The 19,404-nt window shown below is 42.1% G+C and overlaps 1 protein-coding gene across 1 annotated transcript in view; it reads right to left on the minus strand.

Annotated features, from left to right (window-relative positions):
• HEPHL1 (hephaestin like 1) overlaps positions 1–19,404 on the minus strand; it is an 80,497-nt gene that overhangs the window by 20,658 nt on the left and 40,435 nt on the right. The window contains exons 10-14 of the mRNA XM_047072505.1: positions 19,067–19,217; positions 15,753–15,965; positions 10,458–10,671; positions 5,304–5,443; positions 1,977–2,117 (exon numbers count right to left, since the gene is read on the minus strand). Of these exons, the coding sequence (XP_046928461.1) occupies positions 1,977–2,117; positions 5,304–5,443; positions 10,458–10,671; positions 15,753–15,965; positions 19,067–19,217 (859 nt within the window). The remainder of the gene's footprint in view (positions 1–1,976; positions 2,118–5,303; positions 5,444–10,457; positions 10,672–15,752; positions 15,966–19,066; positions 19,218–19,404) is intronic.

Genomic DNA, 19,404 nt, shown 5'->3' on the forward strand with positions numbered 1-19,404 from the left:
CAGGCCCAACAGCCCTATCAGACTGCCTACCCATGCCTGATTGGCACTTTTCTTCCTCCCTCCTGAGTTGCTTTTAACCATCAAAAATGAGTAATTTTAACTGCTTTTTTGACCCATTTAAAACCATTTCCCTCAGGGGTGCTTGGGTGGGCTCAGTTGGCATTTGACTTTAGCTCAGGTCATGATCTCACAGTTCTTGGGTTCGAGCGCCACATCGGGCTCTGTGCTGAAAGCTCAGGGACTGCTTGGGATAATCGCTGTCTCCTCTCTCTCTGCCCTTCCCCCACTCGCACTTTCTCTCTCTCTCAAACTAAATAAACTTAACATAAATAAATAAATAAATAAATAAATAAATAAATAACTAAAACAATTGCCCTCTTCATAAAAGCAAGACATCCATTACAGAAAATGAAGAAAGTACAAACACTGTGAAGAAATAGAAAAGAGTATCACCCTAACTATTACTTAAAATACTACCCAAAATGTACAACCATTATTAACATTTTGGCTTATTTCCTTTTTAACCTTTTTTCCATACTTGTAGTTTGCTTAATATGATACCACAGGTTTTTCTCATGTCATTAAAACCTTCACATCCATTTAATGGCTGTGTAATAGTTCACTGTAAGGGGATTCCAAAATTTAAGTATCTCCCTATAGATAGACATTTAGAACATTCATGAGAGACTTCCTAAAGCAGTAAAACACAGGCTCCTGAATTGGGGAGTAGGGTGGGGTGCGGAGAGGCAGGAGAGTTTGGGATTGTGTCCAGTGAAGATTTCCTCCCCCAACCCCATCCATGTAAGAGTATCTTGTTAACGTCTTCTGGTGATGCATTAAGAGTGTTTTCTTTTCTTCCTTCTATGCATCTTTAATTTTTTCCAAGGCTTATATGACTTTTATTGTAATTACTATAGTATTTCGTATTATTCATATATATACATAAGTAAAGTGGCATATAATTCCCCTGTAATTACACCTATGATTGCTCTCAATTTCATAACTGAAGGTCACAGAGGCTCTTAACATTTACTACAACCACATTCCAACTGTGTAAATGTATGGTTCTTTTAATTATGAGATCTTCTCTCCCTTCAATGCATATTTTAAAACTCAACTGGAGTTCTACCTATTTTATAAGGCTTTCTCTAATTACTCCTTTCTTTATTTTCTCTGAATCAATCGATCGATCTTCATGGATTTTCCTTCTCTGAAATTTTTATAAACACTCCCAGATACATTCTTGAAATTCTCCACCAGTTAGAATTTCATTATGTATAGTCTGCATTACTACTGAAATAATTCGTCTTGCTTGTCTTGTTTTTCTTCCAAACTCATTTTAAGCATCGCAAAAGAAATATATGGTTAAGAGCATAGGTTCTGAAATCCAACAGATTGAGGTCCTGCCATTACTAATATATGACCTGGTCAAGCTCACCCCTCTGTGTTTTAGTCATCTGTTAAGTGGACGTGACAATAGCATATTTCCTCAGTTATAGAATGAGCATTTTTCACATTTTCACATAACTGAAATCAAGATGCATCTTCAAATCAGTGGCACGTTAAAGTTTAATTGGCAGTGTGTTTTTTCTTTTTTTTAGTAACAGATAAAATAATGATGGATATTACAACCAATGGTATCAGAGTCCATGACATATGTTAGTGTCTACCTTGCTAGAACACGAGATTATTAGTTTTTTTAAAAAATATATAAGGCACAGCACCTGGCCAAAGATGAACATTCAATACGTGTTAGCTATTATTATGTCTTACCACACTTTTAGGTCCCAAATAGAGCCCTAGAAACACCATAACCACTTGGTCATTAGATGAATGATGATCTTATATTGGGAGTGACTAGGTGATGGCTGGAACATATTGACACTAACATGAAATTTCCAAGACCCTTCAAAGATCAGAAGAGAGTTGAGTCCAGTGTCCTTATCAGCATGGAGCAGATGTGTGGTGTAACTTACCTGGCTTTGTGATGGGCACTTGGAGTTGCTTCCCACTATCCATGTCTTCAATACCATGGGCTGAGATGGAGTAGGGCCGCTTAGCTTTGTTCTTAAATATGACCAGGATGGAGTCACCCACCTCGGCGTGAACCATCGGGCCTAAAGGCAAAACACAGGCCTGTGTGCATTATCGTTGTTCTTTTCAACACTGATGTAATATAAATGTAGATGGTATTTGGCAAAATAAAACAAAGGTTACCTTCTTCATTAGTGCACTTCCTTTGGAGGGCAATATACGTAACATTAAATACTCAAGTAGTATTTGGCAATTGGACCAACCTGGGTTCAAATCCTGCTTCTTTCACTTATTAGAGAGGTCTTGGGAAAGTCAAGTAACCTGCCTGACTCTCAATTTCCTCACCAACGAAATGGGTTTAATAACACCTATCATAAGGATTAAATAAGATAATGTATGTAAAGCGCTTATCTCAGTGCACTGAAACACAGTAAGTACTCAATAAATAAATGCTGCCAATTTTACTACTGCTGAGACATAATCTCCAGGAAAAGCCATATCCACATGATATGGTGGCTTTCCAGTTGTGTGTAACCTTTGGTAAGTCTGAAATCGCTCATTTTCTGGTAAATGGATATATTAATAACCATCACCACCATGAGGATCCAAAGAAATATTGTGTATAAAAGGGATTTGAAAGACAAGAGCAAAACTAAAACATCCACGTGCTGATTTATGATCAATACAGTGATTTCATTAATGCACGTCCAGTGCTGTGTCCCAGTGTTTGGATACCTTGAGGAGATGTGTGCTCCTCAGCACTCGTGCACACACATTTCTGTGAGAAGCAACCCTCCTGTGTGCCACTGGGAATCGGCCCACACCCTGCTGGACCAGCATGACCGTGGGATAGCCCTCGCCCATGCCGGGTGCCCCTCACCTCTCCGTGCCTCAACAGTGGCACAAATGCAGCTTGCTCAGTGCAGGCGCCCCCCTGACAGAGCACCAGACACACCGGGGTCATGTGACACTGCTTCGAGAAGGATGGAACAGACTCCCATTTGGGAGTCACCTTAGACCTGGTCCTATGGTCCTGAGGGATTTATTTGCATTCTTGGGTGCCCATGGCAGTCCACATCATAGAAAGACACATTCATGGTAGGGAGTCTGAATATACCCATCCAGTCTTTACTGATGGTCACAATTGCTTTTCTGACAAAGGCCACTGAAGTGTTAAATCAGCCTAAAATTTGTTGGACTGGGGTGCCTGGACGACTCAGTCAGTTAAGCCTCCAACTTCCACTCAGCTCATAATCTCGTGGTCTGTGGGTTCAAGCCGCACCTTGGGCTCTGCTGACAGCTCGGAGCCTGGAGCCTGTTTCAGATTCTGTGTCTCCCTCTCTCTCTGCCCCTCCCCCATTCATGCACTCTCCCTCGCTCTCTCTCTCTCTCTCAAAAATAAATAAACATTAAAAAAAAATTAAATCAAATTTGTTGGGCTATTATGATCTTTGGAGGGAAATACTGAGTATGAATCAGGAAGTGTATGAAAAAATGCTCTTTTGTTTTTATGATAGAGCTAGAAAAGAATGCATGTTTTTAAACAGCATACTTGGGCATAGTTACAGATAGGTGCACGTGCATGCATGTACTAAAATCCTTATTTGTGACTCATTGCCACTTCAATTGCACCTGCTTTGCTGTACTGGTAAGGGTGAATGTCTTCTGATTTGGGGCCTGATAGGTCCCAGGGAGTGGTAAGGAGCAAAGGTGTGCCTGTTGCCTGCCCTGTGCCCTTTGGAACTTCAGGAGCAGAGGCCTGTCCCTGAAAAATGCAGAAAATGAGTGGATGGGCCTTGTGCTCTCCTGAGGGGAAGTACAACTGGGCTTACCTCTGATGGAGTCCCTCCTTTGTGTCATTTTACTGAGTAGACCCAAACCGGGGCTTTTTGAGGGGCAAACCACCCCACCCTTGGCAGGACCAGCACCTTTTTTTCTGGAGTTCATATGACAAACACAGCTCAAAAGAAGGAATGTTCCCACTGGGTTGATTCTTTTAGTGTGATAAGCTTGCATGTCAATGCAGGGAGGGTGCAGGGAAGGTGGATGGGGCATCTAATAATTTATCAAGCTAGCTGTCCTGGTGCCTTTTCTAATACTAAGAAGCACTGTGTAAACTCATATTATTTATACAAGTCACCTTGTGCATTTAAATATGGGAACAGAGGGGCGCTTGGGTGGCTCAGTTGGTTAAGCATCCAACTTCAGCTCAGGTGGTGATCTCGAGGTGCCCTGTGTCGGGCCCTGTGCTGACAGCTCGGAGCCTGGAGCCTGCTTCAGATTCTGTGTCTCCCTCTCTTTCTGCCCCTCCCCCACTTGTGCTCTGTCTCTCTCTCTCTCTCTCTCTTGAAAATAAACATTAAAAAATTTTTTAAATAAAAAAATAAAAATGAGAACAGAAAAAAAAAAAAGGAACGGATTTCAGAAAGTCATCTAGATTAGCCTTCTGCCTAAAGATCTCATATTCATGATGGGGTCAGGTTTGGTGACTCCCAGGTGGAAGTGGGGAAGGAAAGCAGGAAGGAAGAGCTTATCTGATCCCCAGGTCAGGCAGCCCAGGGCATCAGACAGGCACAGTAGGTTCTGAGATGGCCACATTCAGGGCCTCCTAAGCTTAAACCAGGCCTTCTACCCTTAGCACTCCTCTTATGCAAGGAGTTTCTCATTGGCTTGAATTATTTTCTTAATGTTTATTTATTTATTTTGAGAAAGAGAGAGGGAGAGAGAGAATCCCAAGTAGGCTCCGTGCTGTCAGCACAGAGCCTGACGCAGGGTTTGATCCCACAAACCATGAGATCATGACCTGAGCTGAGATCAAGAGTCAGACATTCAAATGACTGAGCCACCCAGGCGCCCTTTGCTGGAGTTGTTTTTATGGTGTGTTCGTATGGCCCTGTGCATAGATGATCCAGGCCCTTGAAGAAGCTATGCAAATACTCTGCTTGCTCATCTGAGGCATCACATTATTCCAATTAAAATGTCCTGGCTCAGCAGAAGGATGGGAAAGGAATTTCAGGGCAACAGATGCTGGTTAGACTGTTGACGATAAGGACTCGTGTTTGTGTGTTATCTGGTTTTCTCTCCTTTGAATGAGCTGAGTACAGAGCATGCTCCCTGACAATGGGAGGGCAGGAAGATGTCACACTTGGGTGAATGCACTCAGGCCACTCTGTCCCTGCTGTCCCTTCTCAGGTCTAAGTGTGACAGTGTATGTGTACATGTTCACGTGCCTTGGGGCTGGCAGCGTATGGCTGCGATCTGTGTCATACCCAGCAGTTCCAAATGCTTCTCTCGTGGCGGCCGGGCCTTGATCTCCACAAATTCCCCATCGGTGTATTCTCTGTAAACCACTTTCTTGTACTGAGAGCCAATCCAGTTTTCAGTGTGGTTCATAAATATATCTCCATGTCTATAAATCAGAAGCAGCAGAAATTAAAGTTGTCAGAAGGTAGAAAAACCTTGGGTGCTCCTGAGTGATTCAGGGGTACTCAGGAGCACAGTTTCCCATACCTGGCTGCCATCAGAATCTCCCAGTGGAGCTCAACTTTTGCACCAGACTCTCTGGGAGTGGAGCCAGGAATCTGCATTTGAAAGCACCGCAGGGGGTTCTGACTGGGGCAGGCCAACACTGGCCCAGGTCTTACTTCTTTGGAATGATTGTTCCAAAGCTTTGCTGGGTGCTGAATGTGGCCAGCCTTAGTTGGAGACTCCTAAGGGCCCCTTGAGGTGGTACTCCTCTTCCTGGGACTAACTAAGCTCACACACATGCATGTGCATGCACACATGCACATGCTCACACTCTGCTACCCTGAATTCCTTCAGATTCCATTTATATCATTCCATACCTTGTTCTACTTTTCCACCTTAAAGATCTCAAGAAAGACTCTAGGTTGTATATTGTGCACATACTCATATACAAATATAGGCATAGTTGATTCTTGGTATTCACAGGAGTCATGTTCTAGAAAGCCACCTTGAATACTGAAATAATGAACACTAAACCATTGTCCCTAGGGGAAACATAAGATTACGTTTTACAGGTGTTCAGAACGAATTGCCCCAAGAGGTGTGACTTTGGCATGTGGATTATGTTGAGTTGAAAGCAATCAAGACCCAAAAGATGCAGGAAAAAGCTCTGACTTTCCCTCTAACTGCCCAGAAGAATTTAGGTAGAGGACCCACTCCCGGAAGGGGCTATTACAGAAGGTAACTATCTCATAATATGAACTAGGGGTGGGAGACAGAGAGGAATTTAGCAAAGTCTGTTAAAATTCTTCTCTCTGTCCCATTGTTTCTGAGTGGCCCAATCAACATTTGTTTACCTAACATGTACTCTTTTTCATCTTCCTATGAATTGCTTTCCTTCTCTTTGAAGTCCCAGACCCCTACTTCCTTCTCCTTCCTTCAGAATGACATATATATCTCCTTTGGCCTCACTGTCTTTGGAATCTCTCATGTCTATGTGGATTCTCCCTATGTAAGTAAATTTGATTTTCTCCTGTTCATCTGTCTCATGTCAATTTAATTTTTAGGCCAGCCAGAAGAATTTGAACGGTAGAGGAAAATCCACCTCTCCGGCAAAAAAGTTTCTTCAGACCTCTGGTCCCAATACTCTCATCGACAGATTGATAAATACCCTTGTTCTATGTGTGCTTCTGTTTCAAGACATCTTATTTAATATATACTGCTGATTCATTAACTTTGAACTCATGGCCACTAGCACTATAAGTCACACCTGAAGGCAGCTTATCTAACACATGTATTTCCTCTGTAAGACACATCGCAGCCTTCTTGCACTTACCCTGGGGGCCATTTTAAACAGCTAAGTCACCAACGAAAAAGCACACACACACACACACACACACACACACACACACACACAGGCACTAAATAGACCACAAAGAGGATGCTTGTTTACAGTGTGAAAGCTGAAACAAGACAGTGAAGACAGAGGGATGTTTTGTTTGTTTGACCTCAGCTGGAAATGTGCGCATTGGGAGACACAAACTCTTTGCTGCTTTATGCATACCTATGAAGGACCACAACAGCACCACAAAAATTGGTTTGGGTGTTACAAATAAATTTCAGTGACTAGGCAAATTTACAAATATGGAATCTGCAAACAATGAGGATCAACCATATATTTAATCCATCGCCAAGATACATCATCACAAAAAGACAGAAAAAAAATCTATCAGTTTTAGCTACAAAATAGAGTATGTCTCCCATCCTTCCATTTCCCTCTATTAAACTACCTTCACTCCAACCTAAGCCCGCTAGGTCACTTACCCGTATTAACTGGACTTGTTCTTAATCACTCTCCCTGCCACCCACGCTTCCCCCTTCCCTCCATCCTCTACTCTACACGCAGAGTGACCCTAACCTATAAATTCCACCAAGTGAGTCCTTGTGGAAAACGTGATGATGGCTTCCCACTGCCAAATTCCTCAAATTAGCTCTCACACCCCTTTGCTGTCTGCCTCTGCCAACCTCTCAGGCCTCGTTTCTCGTCACTGGCACCCACGCACTCTACGCTCTGGTCACCCTAAACATTCTCTCTTGAGCTCCACATGCCCTCCCCACCTCTGGGCCTTCCACGGGTTATTCCCTGTGCCAAGAACACTCTTGCCACCTCTTTGACTGGCCTGTTCCTCAAGTCCCAGGACAAAGACTACTCCCTCCTTGACCACCTCTCTCCCTCTCTCCCCCAGGTGGGGCCGTGTGCACCTGCCGTGAGCTCCCCCTGTGCCCTGCACTTCTCCTCTCACAGTGATTGCCTCACTCAGGATGCTTGTTCTAATGTCTGCCCCACGAACCATGAAGTCTGTATGGGGAAGGACCTGGCCTGCCCTTATCAGCACTGTTTCACTCGTACTTTGTACAATGCCTATAACACAGCAGGTACTTAACAAAGGCACCTATATCTTTGACCTAGACCATATGCTTTCCGAGGCAAGAGAATTTTTCTCCTACTTTTATTTTCCAGAAGTCCTAATAACATACGTGGTAGTGACAGAAATGCCTCTGGAGCCATAGCTTTACTGTTTCTCGGCTTTCCTCTTCTGCGGAGTGGGATGATAATAAGGCATTCGTCTCCCAGATTGCTGTGAGGATTATATGGGTTAGGATCTGTAAAGCGCCATGCCAGACACATACTGAGCACCGGGGAAGCACATGCTCTATCACCATCTTGCTGGGAAGTCATGTGACATGCTGGGCCAAAGCTGAGCAAATGGGTCAAGTATACCCTAAGGGTCTTTATCAGATAGGGTCTGTAAAAACCCTAGCAAATGCCTGGCACATGGCGGGTGCTCAAGAAATGGCAGTCACTATCTCAAGTCCCAGGGTGGTTAAATTAAATGCGTATCAGTCCACAAGCTCACGAGTACTGGGAATACAAGGTTTTTTCTCTATAACAACTTAATCTCTGTTTTCGAATTCTCTCCCACTGCACAAACCCTGGCATTGTACTGACGGTCGCATTGGTTGCTTTTCTGGGATCCCGAGGGCTTCTCAGTGCGTTCTTAGGAAGCTCTGGGAAAGATACCTGGGGCAGAGGGTCTGGGCTAACCCGGACAATAAACGTCTCGGGGATAACCCATACTGAGAGGTGGTTTGAAAGCTGGGTGTCTCCATGCCATGGCTTTGGCTCAACGAGCAGAGGCATAACAACTGGGGGGCAGAAAGGACATTTGTCCCTGGGCTTCGATCCGCAGGGGTGCCACACATGTGCCACGACAGGAACCGGTCATTTCAATGTCTACAGAATTTTTATCTACAGATCTGTTGTACTTTGAATATGTGAACATGCTCTCAATCGGCTTTGTTTTTAGTGATTTATGGGCAATATCCAGAGTGGCAGGGCAGGGTACAGACACACCCGACACGCTTTATCTCTCTACGTCACCTGGAGACAATCCTGGAAGACTGAGACTAGAGCTTCCTGCCAGCCCAGAGAGATGGGGTCTGAAGACACAAATTACACGGGGTCTCAAGAAAGTCATGGAAGACGAGGAGTATAAGGGCTAAGAATATACATGCAATATACATACAACAGAGTTATCATACAACTATTTCTTCAGTGATAGCAGCCTTTTAGTAAAAATAATCACTTTAGAAAAGGCTGAATTACGATTCATTTCATTTTCCAGTGCACCAGTATTAGTCTTTAGCTTGTATTGGCGGCACTGGCTTTGCAGGAGAGGAGTGTCTGGTTTAATAAGTGGGTTGGTGAGTCATGGAATACATTTTAAACCGCCCTGTCCCTGAGGCAAATCTTTTTTAAGTGGAAGAGGCATTTTGTTTCTTCATTTATCCATGAGGTGATGCTGTTATACTCTCTTTTCCGGGTGTCTAAACCCTCAAAACAGGCCAACAAGTAAGACGAGAAAAAAGACATGTTAAGATTAGGAACATTTGGGCATAGAGGAGTCCGTGTGTGACACGACTAAAGAGAATTAGTATGGGGGAGGGGGTCTGATAATAAACAACAAAGAGGAACAAAGACATGGAAATTAACATGCTTGGCGGTGAGAACACAGATTTGTCTTTGTTCAATTCCAGTGTCAATGACTAGGGGTTAGTCTTACCTCTGTGCCCTGAGTCTCCTGGTCTGTATATGGGGACAGGGAATAAATAACCTAAGCAGCAAGTTGTTTAGTGGAGGGTATGAACTTTGGGGTGGAGTCTGCAGGTCAGTGCCCAGCAGATGACTCTACACCTTGCATGACTCTATCCCAGTACATCCCAGTGGGAAGTGAAGGATACTTAGGGTGGGTGGGGGGCCAGGGCTCACAGCCTTGCGGACTCTTTGGTGTTCAGCTTCGGCAGACAGTGCTCTCACGGGAGGGTCAGTCTTGGGGACCTTCTGGGTACAGGGCCTAGTAGAGAGACCAGCTCCTCCCTCCCCCAGTTCCAGGATCTCTGCCAAGGCAATGCCTCCGACCCACTCCCTATCCAGATGGATGCTCTTTCCCCACGCTCCTCAATCTAGAGCAGCCCATCTGCTCACCCCACTGCGCACCCGCCTCTGCCTCCCTCCCTCCCTCCCATTTCGTCTTCACAGTCCCAGGTCACTGGGATCTGCCTCTTTCCCTAAGGCCTTCTTTCACGCTAGGCGCTCTCTCAAAGGCACATGCATTCTTGGGACAGCCACGCTTGCAACCGGCACCGGCACCGCACCGTGGGTGGGGATGCGCGGAGCCTGCGGGGGTGGGGATGCGGGTGCAAATGACTTCCTTCAGACTCCCCTCCCGGGATGAGGCCCTGGCAGCTTCCCTCCTCTTTTGTGCCCCTAGTAAAAGCCGCTGTCTGCCAAAATAGTGCAGACAGAAGCAGGGCGTGTTCAGGTTTTCACATTTGCTAAACGTCTACAGAGTGTGTGCAATCCCACCCAAGAGACTTGACGGCTTCGCCCGTGGTACCTTTCCCCTCCTGCGTCCAAGTGCTGCTTTTCGAACTCCCAGTTTTTGTTAGGGGCATAATCCCATTCTACCTCTTCAGCGGCGATGTAAAAGGTTCTTATCATCCCGTACGGCTGCTCAGAAGGGTCCTTGTTGCCACAGCTGTTGACCTCATATATCTGATTCATGCCTCTCACGAAGTGGTGCAAGGTGGAGCAAAACACCCTGAAAATACCTGAAACAGAAATCGCTTGGCGTTGTGTGCGGCGCTCCATGCTTTCGATTTCGGTTCGCTCACAAGCTACAGCATTTTATTCCCAAATAAATAAATGGTAAGGTGGATTCTTAAAATATCAATTTTATATGGTATTTAAACATTTTTTTTCAACGTTTATTTATTTTTGGGACAGAGAGAGACAGAGCATGAACGGGGGAGGGGCAGAGAGAGAGAGGGAGACACAGAATCGGAAACAGGCTCCAGGCTCCGAGCCATCAGCCCAGAGCCTGACGCGGGGCTCGAACTCACGGACCGCGAGATCGTGACCTGGCTGAAGTCGGACGCTTAACCGACTGCGCCACCCAGGCGCCCCTTTATATGGTATTTTAAAGCCAGACTCCAAGGGGGAATAAAGTACGTTGAATATATTTACTTACCAGGGGAAAGATACCATCTGAAATTCATTGGTAATGGAAAATTAAAACTTGCAAAGTTGCTACCGAGAAATGATTTCTCTGGGTCTTCCCTATTGTATACACCTGTTAGAAGATAGTTGCCCCTGGAAAATCACTGATGGGTACGATTATCTTAGCCTGGTCCAGTTTAAAAATTTTTTTTTTCAACGTTTATTTATTTTTGGGACAGAGAGAGACAGAGCATGAACGGGGGAGGGGCAGAGAGAGAGGGAGACACAGAATTGGAAACAGGCTCCAGGCTCTGAGCCATCAGCCCAGAGCCCGACGCGGGGCTCGAACTCGCGGACCGCGAGATCGTGACCTGGCTGAAGTCGGACGCTTAACCGACTGCGCCACCCAGGCGCCCCAGCCTGGTCCAGTTTAAAATGAACTAATAACCTGTATCATTAATATTCTAAACAAAGTTCAAATAGGGGCACATTTCTGAAATTTAGGGTATTATGCCCTAAAATATTTCATAAACTATATACAGTGCAATATACAGGTAAGGTACTATTATTAAAGCCAGGTGTATTATTACTTCCTTAGGCCTTTGAGCAAGGGAGGTTCTCATTACCAATGGCAGGTCTACATTATGCCAGATGAAAAGAAAAAAAAAAATCAGCCAGATTGCTCTACAGAATGCCAACAAGCATGTCTGAGAATTATGTAACTTTATAAACTGAATTTTCTAGATTGGCATCAGGTAGATACATCTTAATTGAACTCACCATAAAATTATATGAGACAAAAATATTGGAAGATACTAACTGTCAGTGGAATTGCTGCATCAATAAACCTTCCCTTCCTTTGGTAGACACTGTTCTTAGAGGCGAGTGATCAGGGATTAGTTTCATTAATTACCCCTTGAGGATGAGCAAAACCCATTGGTTCAGTGGGTACTCAAGCCCCCCAGCACTGACGAGGACCTCATGAGGAAGGGTCTTTGGGAAACCACACAGAAGACGCTCTGAAGGTAGACATGGGAAGAGCTCCCTCTGCACGTGTTGCTTGGCAGGCAGCCTGCTATTCATGTGTTCATTATGTTCTTCACTAGCCGAGGAATTATCTTCTCTAAGAACAAAGAGGAATTCAAGGCCTTGGTTGTGACGATAGTTTCACAGATGTATATATACTTACCTCCCGCCCCATTAATCTGTTTTTTTATGCATAAATATATGTTTCTTTTATTTTTTATCATTTTACTTATTTTTCATCCCCTCTCGTAACCATCAGTTTGCTCTCTGTAGTTAAGAATCTGTTTCTTGGTTTGTCCCTCTCTCTCTCTTTTCCTTTTCTTTATTTCCTTTGCTCATTTGTTTTCTTTTTTTATTATTATTATTTTTTACATTTATTCATTTTTGAGAGATAGCGAGAGACAGAGCACAAGCGGGGGAGGGGCAGAGAGAGAGGGAGACACAGAATCCAAAGCAGGTTCCAGGCTCTGAGCTGTCAGCACAGAGCCTGACATGGGGCTCGAACTCACAATCCGTGAGATCATGACCTGAGCCGAAGTCAGACGTTTAACCGAACCACCCAGGAACCCCTTTATTTGTTCTGTTTTTTAAGTTCCACATATGAGTGAAATCAGATGGTATTTGTCTTTCTCTGACTTATTTCTCTTAGCCTTATATTGTCTAGTTCCATCCTTGTTGTTACAGATGATAAGATTTCATTCTTTTTATGGCTGACTAATATTCCATTGTACATATATACCACATCTTCTTTATATATTCATCTTTTCATAAACACCTGGGCTGCTTCCATAGTTTGGCTGTTGTAAATAATGCTGCAATAAACATCAGGGTGCATGTATCCCGTTGAATTGTGTGTTTTGGGGGGCGGGGGCGGTAAACACCCAGTAGTGCAATTCCTGGATCATAGAGCAGTTCTAGCTTTAATTTTTTGAGGAACCTCCAGACTGTCTTCCACAGTGTCTACACCAGTTTGCATCCCACCATCAGTGCACAAGAGTTCCTTTTTCTCCATACATTCACCAACACTTATTGTTTCTTATGTTTTTGATTTTAGCCATTCTGACAGGTGTGAAGTGACATCTCATGGTGGTTTTTTAATTTGCAAACTGTAAAGACTCCCCTCCAAAAACTACTAGAACTGATAAATGAATTCAGTAAAGTCACAGGATACAAAATCAATGTGAAGAAATCTGTTGCATTTCTACACACTGATATTGAAGCAGCAGAAAGGGAAATGAAGAAAACAATCCCATTTACGATTGCACCCAAAACAGTAACTATCTAGAACTAAACTTAACTAACAAGGTGAAAGACATGTACTTGAAAACTATAAAACAGTGATGAAAGAAATTCAAGATGATGCAAAGAGATGAAAAGACATTCCATGCTCATGGGTTGGAAGAACAAATATTGTTAAAATGTCTGTACTACCCAAAGCAATCTACACATTTAATGTAATCTCCATCAAAATACCAATAGCATTTTTCACAAAACAAGAACAAACGATCCTAAAATTTGTATGAAACCGCAAAAGACCTCAAAAAGCCAAAGCAATCATGGAAAAGAAAAAACTGGAGGGATCTCAATTCCAGATTTCAAGTTGTATTACAAACCAGTAGTAATTACAACAGTATGGTACTGGCATAAAAATAGACACATAGATCATGGAATTGAATGAAAACCCCAGAAATAAACCCACAATTATATTAATTGTATCAATTATATCAATTACCCTCAACAATTAATCATGTCAATTAATCCTCAACAAAGGAGGAATTAATATACAATGGGAAAAAGTCTCTTCAACAAATGGTGTTGGGAAAACTGGTACAGCTACATGCAAAAGAATGAAACTGGGCCACTGTCTTCCACCATACACAAAAATAAATTCAAAATGGATTAAAGGCTTAAATGTGAGACCTGAACCCATTAAAATTCTTGGAGAGAGAGCACAGGCAGTAATCTTTCTGACATCGGCCATAGCAACATTTTTCTAGATATGTCTCCTGAGGGAAGGGAAATAAAAGCAAAAATAAACTATTGGGACTACATTACAATAAAAAGCTTCTGCACAGTGAAAGACGCAATCAACAAAACTAAAAGGCAACCTATTGAATGAGAGAAATATTTGCAAATGACATATCCAATAAAGGGTTAGTATCCAGAAAATATGAACTGATACAACTCAATACTCAAAAAACAAATGATCCAATTAAAAAATGTCCATGAATAGACATTTCTCCAAAGAAGACATATAGATGGCCAACAGACACATGACAAGACGCCTAACGAACTCATTGATTTGTATGTATTAAATATCAACAACTTTTTATCTATCAGTCATATCTCAATAATGTGGTTTTTAGAAAAAAGAACAAAGACAAAAAAATGTGAGTCGAAGCCTAGGGTCTACTCATATTTGGGCCAAATGACCAAGCTGTTAAGCAGTCACAGATTTATACTCACCACAAAACATAAACTGGAAAACATTGTCATAAGCAGTTTGGAAGCTCGTAGGGCACATGTGTAATACCCAAAGCATTAGAATAATTAACCAAGTCTCTAAAATTATTGCAGCCAACTGCAGCTTTGAATGCCAGTTTCTATTTCTGTGGATTAAATCTGGCTGTTTCCCTCCTCTCCCATCTTCAGTGTCGAAGAGCATATTTAAAAAACAAAAACAAAAATCGTTGTGCTCAAGGCATTCCTTGGTTTGGGTGATTCATAACTGATCAATTATACTAATGTAGAAAGGTAGAATACTCAAAGTCTATAATGCACGGGTTATGGAACTCCTAATTTCAGGCAGTACTTGGGCAAAAGTTTTGAAGCACAGGCCCTAAGTGTTTAACCAATGACACTGAGAGGCATCTAAACTGTACTTCTAGTGCGAAGCAAAGTAGACACTAATTCATAAAGAAGACAGAGCCAACAAGTACTCATCTTGGGTAGTATATTGGTTTCGTTTTAAGACTAATGAAAAAGTTGGGTTGGAGAAACATTTTGAATGTCCATGGCACTGGCTATCTTATTTTTCAAACGAGCCATGTGTTGCTCTGAATCTTTTATAAAAATGCCCCAATTATCCAATTAGCTTGGAAATGTCTAAGAGAAGGGATGAGTACTGGCCCTTCAATGGGCCCTCGGTGGACTTCTGACCCAGTGCAGCTTACCCTCCAGGGAAACTAATGGTGCCCAACAGAATGAAAATGGAGAAGTCTCCAAGTAACTTATCAGTCTCTAAAGAAGGTCATGTCTATCACCTGGAAGCATCCACTGGGCTGTCTATACCTGGTAGATGCTTCAGAGCAGCAACTAAAATGTCTGTGCTTCAGGAGAACAAGAAATACCCTCTTTCTTGGGGCTGAATCATTCCTAGGAATGAATCAAGGGCATTCTCCCAAGATTTGTGTGGCAAGGTCATTTAGGGGACTTCTTCTTTGTGTCATTTTAGATGCTTTATGTCGTTTTAGATGCTTCTCCTCTGTCCCTTGTACTGTGTGTTTGGAATAAAATAGTTAGGATTATCTGATTGTAACCAAGACTGTACGTCTTGCTACATCCTCTGAAGTGCCCAAATTCAACCAGTTTATTCCAGGGGAGGACGCTAAGGGTATATGCCTGAAGACAGTAATTTGGTCACCTGCGGTGGCCCTGCCGAGTTTACCTGCATGGTCTGGCTGCATGAACACCGTTGTGGAGGTATGGGGAAACAGGGCCAGGGTGTCACGATGAGTTCCTCGTAGGTGGATGGTGTTCCCTTGAAAATAAACTCCGTGCATATCAGTGTCAGTGCCCATTCCAATCATATGCCAGGAAACTCTATCCTTTTTGCACATGCTTAGGCCTGGCTGGTTGCCATACATATAGCCATTAATAGCTAAATGAAAGGAAAAAGAAGATAGTCAGAGCCCAGTACGATTTTATAGATACAGAAAACACACCATTTTAGTACAAGATTATCAATGTGTGGGGGCAGTCTGTTCAATTGCTCAAGTTCAAACTATTTACAGAAGATCCTTACTACCAGAGAGTAAACACACTAGAGAAAAGTCACACAGTGACTCAATCCAAAATGGAGACTAAGAGGAACAATGAATAATGAAAATATACTAAAATTGTGAAAATATTATGTATAACAATGTACACACAAGGGCACAAACCCTAAGAATCAATAAGGAACAAATCAGGTTGTTTTCTGGCATAAGTTTTTCTGACAAAATTGTTTGACAGTGTAATACAATATCCTTCATTTCACATTTTAGTTTTGCAGATTATAAAGAGCATCGTCCTTGTGAAAACATTTATGGACTTCGCCATTCTCCCCAAAGCTCGTGATTTGAAAATCACTTTCTTTTGAGGTTCTTATTCTGTTATCTCCCTTAAGTGTCTCTTCTTCGGTCATTAATTCACTTAATTTCATCAGATCTTCATTTACCAATGGATTCACATTTGATTCCAGAAGTTATCAGACATCTCATTACTGATTTCATGGAACTGGCGTCATTTGAAAGATTTGCAATTGATTGACATTGTATTTGCACGTCTGGTCAGTGAAGAGGGATTGTTTTGAGGCGGGGGGGGGGGGGGAGGGAGAAGGACGCTAAGTCTATAAGAGGCTAGCCTTTGATTAAATAATTTTGCCTTTTGGTAAGTTTTATTTCCCTGCCTCAGTAAAATAACTGAAGGAACTTTGAATAATGGTTACTTAGATATGAAGACCTTCTGAATCTCCAGAAATGAAAAGTGTTTTTCTCTTTTATATCAACCTCGATCCATTGATAGTGGCTCCCTGGAGCAGTGTCTTGAAAAGAATTTAGAAACCACATCTGTGTGGGATGAACCCCACTCTGTGTGGGATGAATGCATTAACTGAATAGCACTGTTTGAGGGGTGACCACACATGTCTTATGCGTGATGCCCCGTAGAGAGATAAAGATTCTATCCTCTCCCACTTCTTACTAATGCCCATAGTAGGAAAGAACAACTATCACACACATAAGTGACCTTCTGTTATAATCCCATTGCCAGATAAAATTGCTTTTTATTTCTGTGTCTGCAGAACCAATGGTGCTTGGTAATTTTACTCAAATATCTGAGATTATTAGCAGAAAATCTAAGAAGGATGCTTTGAGAACATTGCATTTTCTGAAAAAAAATCTTTGATAATACCTTTGCAAATAAATTATGTAAATCCTGCCCATTGAATGTTAAAGTGATATTGTAAATTGGGGTACTAATGATTTAGTCCTTGACTGGCCCATAGAGAATCTTCTCTTGCCTTGGAACTCTAGTTTAAATTCTCTCTTTCTGGAACATTCATTCATGCATTCAACAAACACCTTTGTTTGTTTGCTTGTTTAACAGTACTCTAAAAATTTATTGAAAGAATGATGTCATTGCTGGTTGTAGTGTCAGATAAAGGTAGTCAAAGCCCATGGTAAGGTCTGGTAAAGAAGTTATACTGTTCTGCCTTCTCGTGTAGACTTGTCCCCTAACCCAGATGATATTTGTTGACTAACCCAAGAACTACTGTAGGTATGCCTCTTTTTCATCAGAAAAGACCCCCAAGGATAGCTCACAAGCTGTTGAGGATGCCCTCTAGGAAAGGAGGTCCACATCTTTTCATATAGACCACATAATAGGTGTAATGCAAGGCACTGGGTAACACGAGAGGCACTTTTTCTTTGGTATTGTTGCCGTCATTTTCTCTCATACTCCATGCAAGCAAGACTGGAGATAGAATTTAATTCATAATTAATGTAAAATTTAAATTAAAATGCATTGTTTTCCTTGCATTTTGTTTTAAAGATGACGTACTCTCCATGTCGAAAATATGAAAGTGTATATTACATTGCCAAATCAGGATGGAGCTGGATGTGATGTGGTCTGTTGGGTTGTTTTATCTTTTCTCTTTATCCTTTATCCTAAGGGTCTCTCTTAGGATAAGTTTCTTTTGCGACTTAGCTTCTCCACTAAGGAATTGCTATGTTTCCTCATTCTACTTTCTTCTTCTTTTTTCTTTTTTCTTTTTTTGGCTGCTAGGAGGGTGGGAAACAAATTTCATGATTCAGTTATAACAAACATTTTGTAGAAAATGGTATTGAAAATGCGTTACTCTATGCTTTCCATTGGTCCAAGAGGAGACTGTTGGCATGGAGTACCCAGGACCATAGGAGTCCGTGAGCTGGTTGCTGTGGGTCACTTGGAACCTTGGACTTTCTTGACCTCCTTGTGGGGAAAGGAGATTAGGGTCTATTTTGTTATTCTCCTATAATGTTTTGAAAACAATAAATAGATGTTGGCCTTGGTCCTAAAACAAGCAATTTAGCACATGTTATCTTAACAATGCTTGCTTTCAGCTCCTTTTTGACTGCACGCTCTCATAGTTATTTGGGATTGGGCTCTCGCTCACTATTCTGCCATCTAGGGTAGTGTGCCTAAGTCTAACGAGACTCCTGTGTTAAGTCACGCCAATTATGAGGTGGTTTGCCACTGTTACAACTGATATAAGAAAGAGAAGGAGAATTAAGTAATTCCTTTTAAATAAGATCTGGGATGGGAATTCGCTAGTATTTTACACATTATCACGTTAGACAGTTCTTCATGCAACTTGATAAGAGACACTTTGTTGTTTAATGATTATCTCCAATTATCACTTGGATTATTAGCCTCAATGATGTTATTACGAACCCAAGGGAGGGCATTTTGTCAGTCATTTTCTACATTTATAAAGTACTGCAGTCTTTGCTGGTTCATATGTTGTGTTGCTTCATCTAAAGCTGATGAAGTATTTCAGAAGTATTAAGTTGCACAACGTCCCTGGGAGGTAGGAGGTTTCACCAGACCTTGTGAGATGAAGTCATGAAACAATTTACTCTTGACCAAGAACAACGTCCAAGAAACCAAAATCAAGATAGTTAAAACATTCCAAATATTTTCACTTCAAATCCTTACAGAAGAGAAAGACACTTTTCATACCATGCATTCGGTTGGACTTCACAAAATCTTTGTCTTCTTTGTCAACACTGAAGGGACGCCATGTAAACCTCTGAATGTTTTCATCAAGATACCTGCTCAGATTCTCATCAAAGACTGTAAATAGTAGATAAAATTCCTTGTCGATTCCTCTCTAAAGAGAAGAAGAACATAACTGTATAAAAAGTACAGCTTGGAGGAATTCTAATCTCTACTTCACTTTCAACGTGAACACAAATAAATTAGGACCAACGTGAGTTGGGTCATTTTGTAAATCAGGATTCTGAGCATGATTCTGATCAATTCATTTTACACCCTAACGTTTCATCTTTCTGTTTATA

The sequence above is a fragment of the Lynx rufus genome, unplaced genomic scaffold (assembly GCF_022079265.1).
Source record: "Lynx rufus isolate CCGP_SWC_20201006 ecotype Redwood Valley unplaced genomic scaffold, mLynRuf1.p SCAF_9, whole genome shotgun sequence".
Lineage (NCBI taxonomy): Eukaryota > Metazoa > Chordata > Mammalia > Carnivora > Felidae > Lynx > Lynx rufus.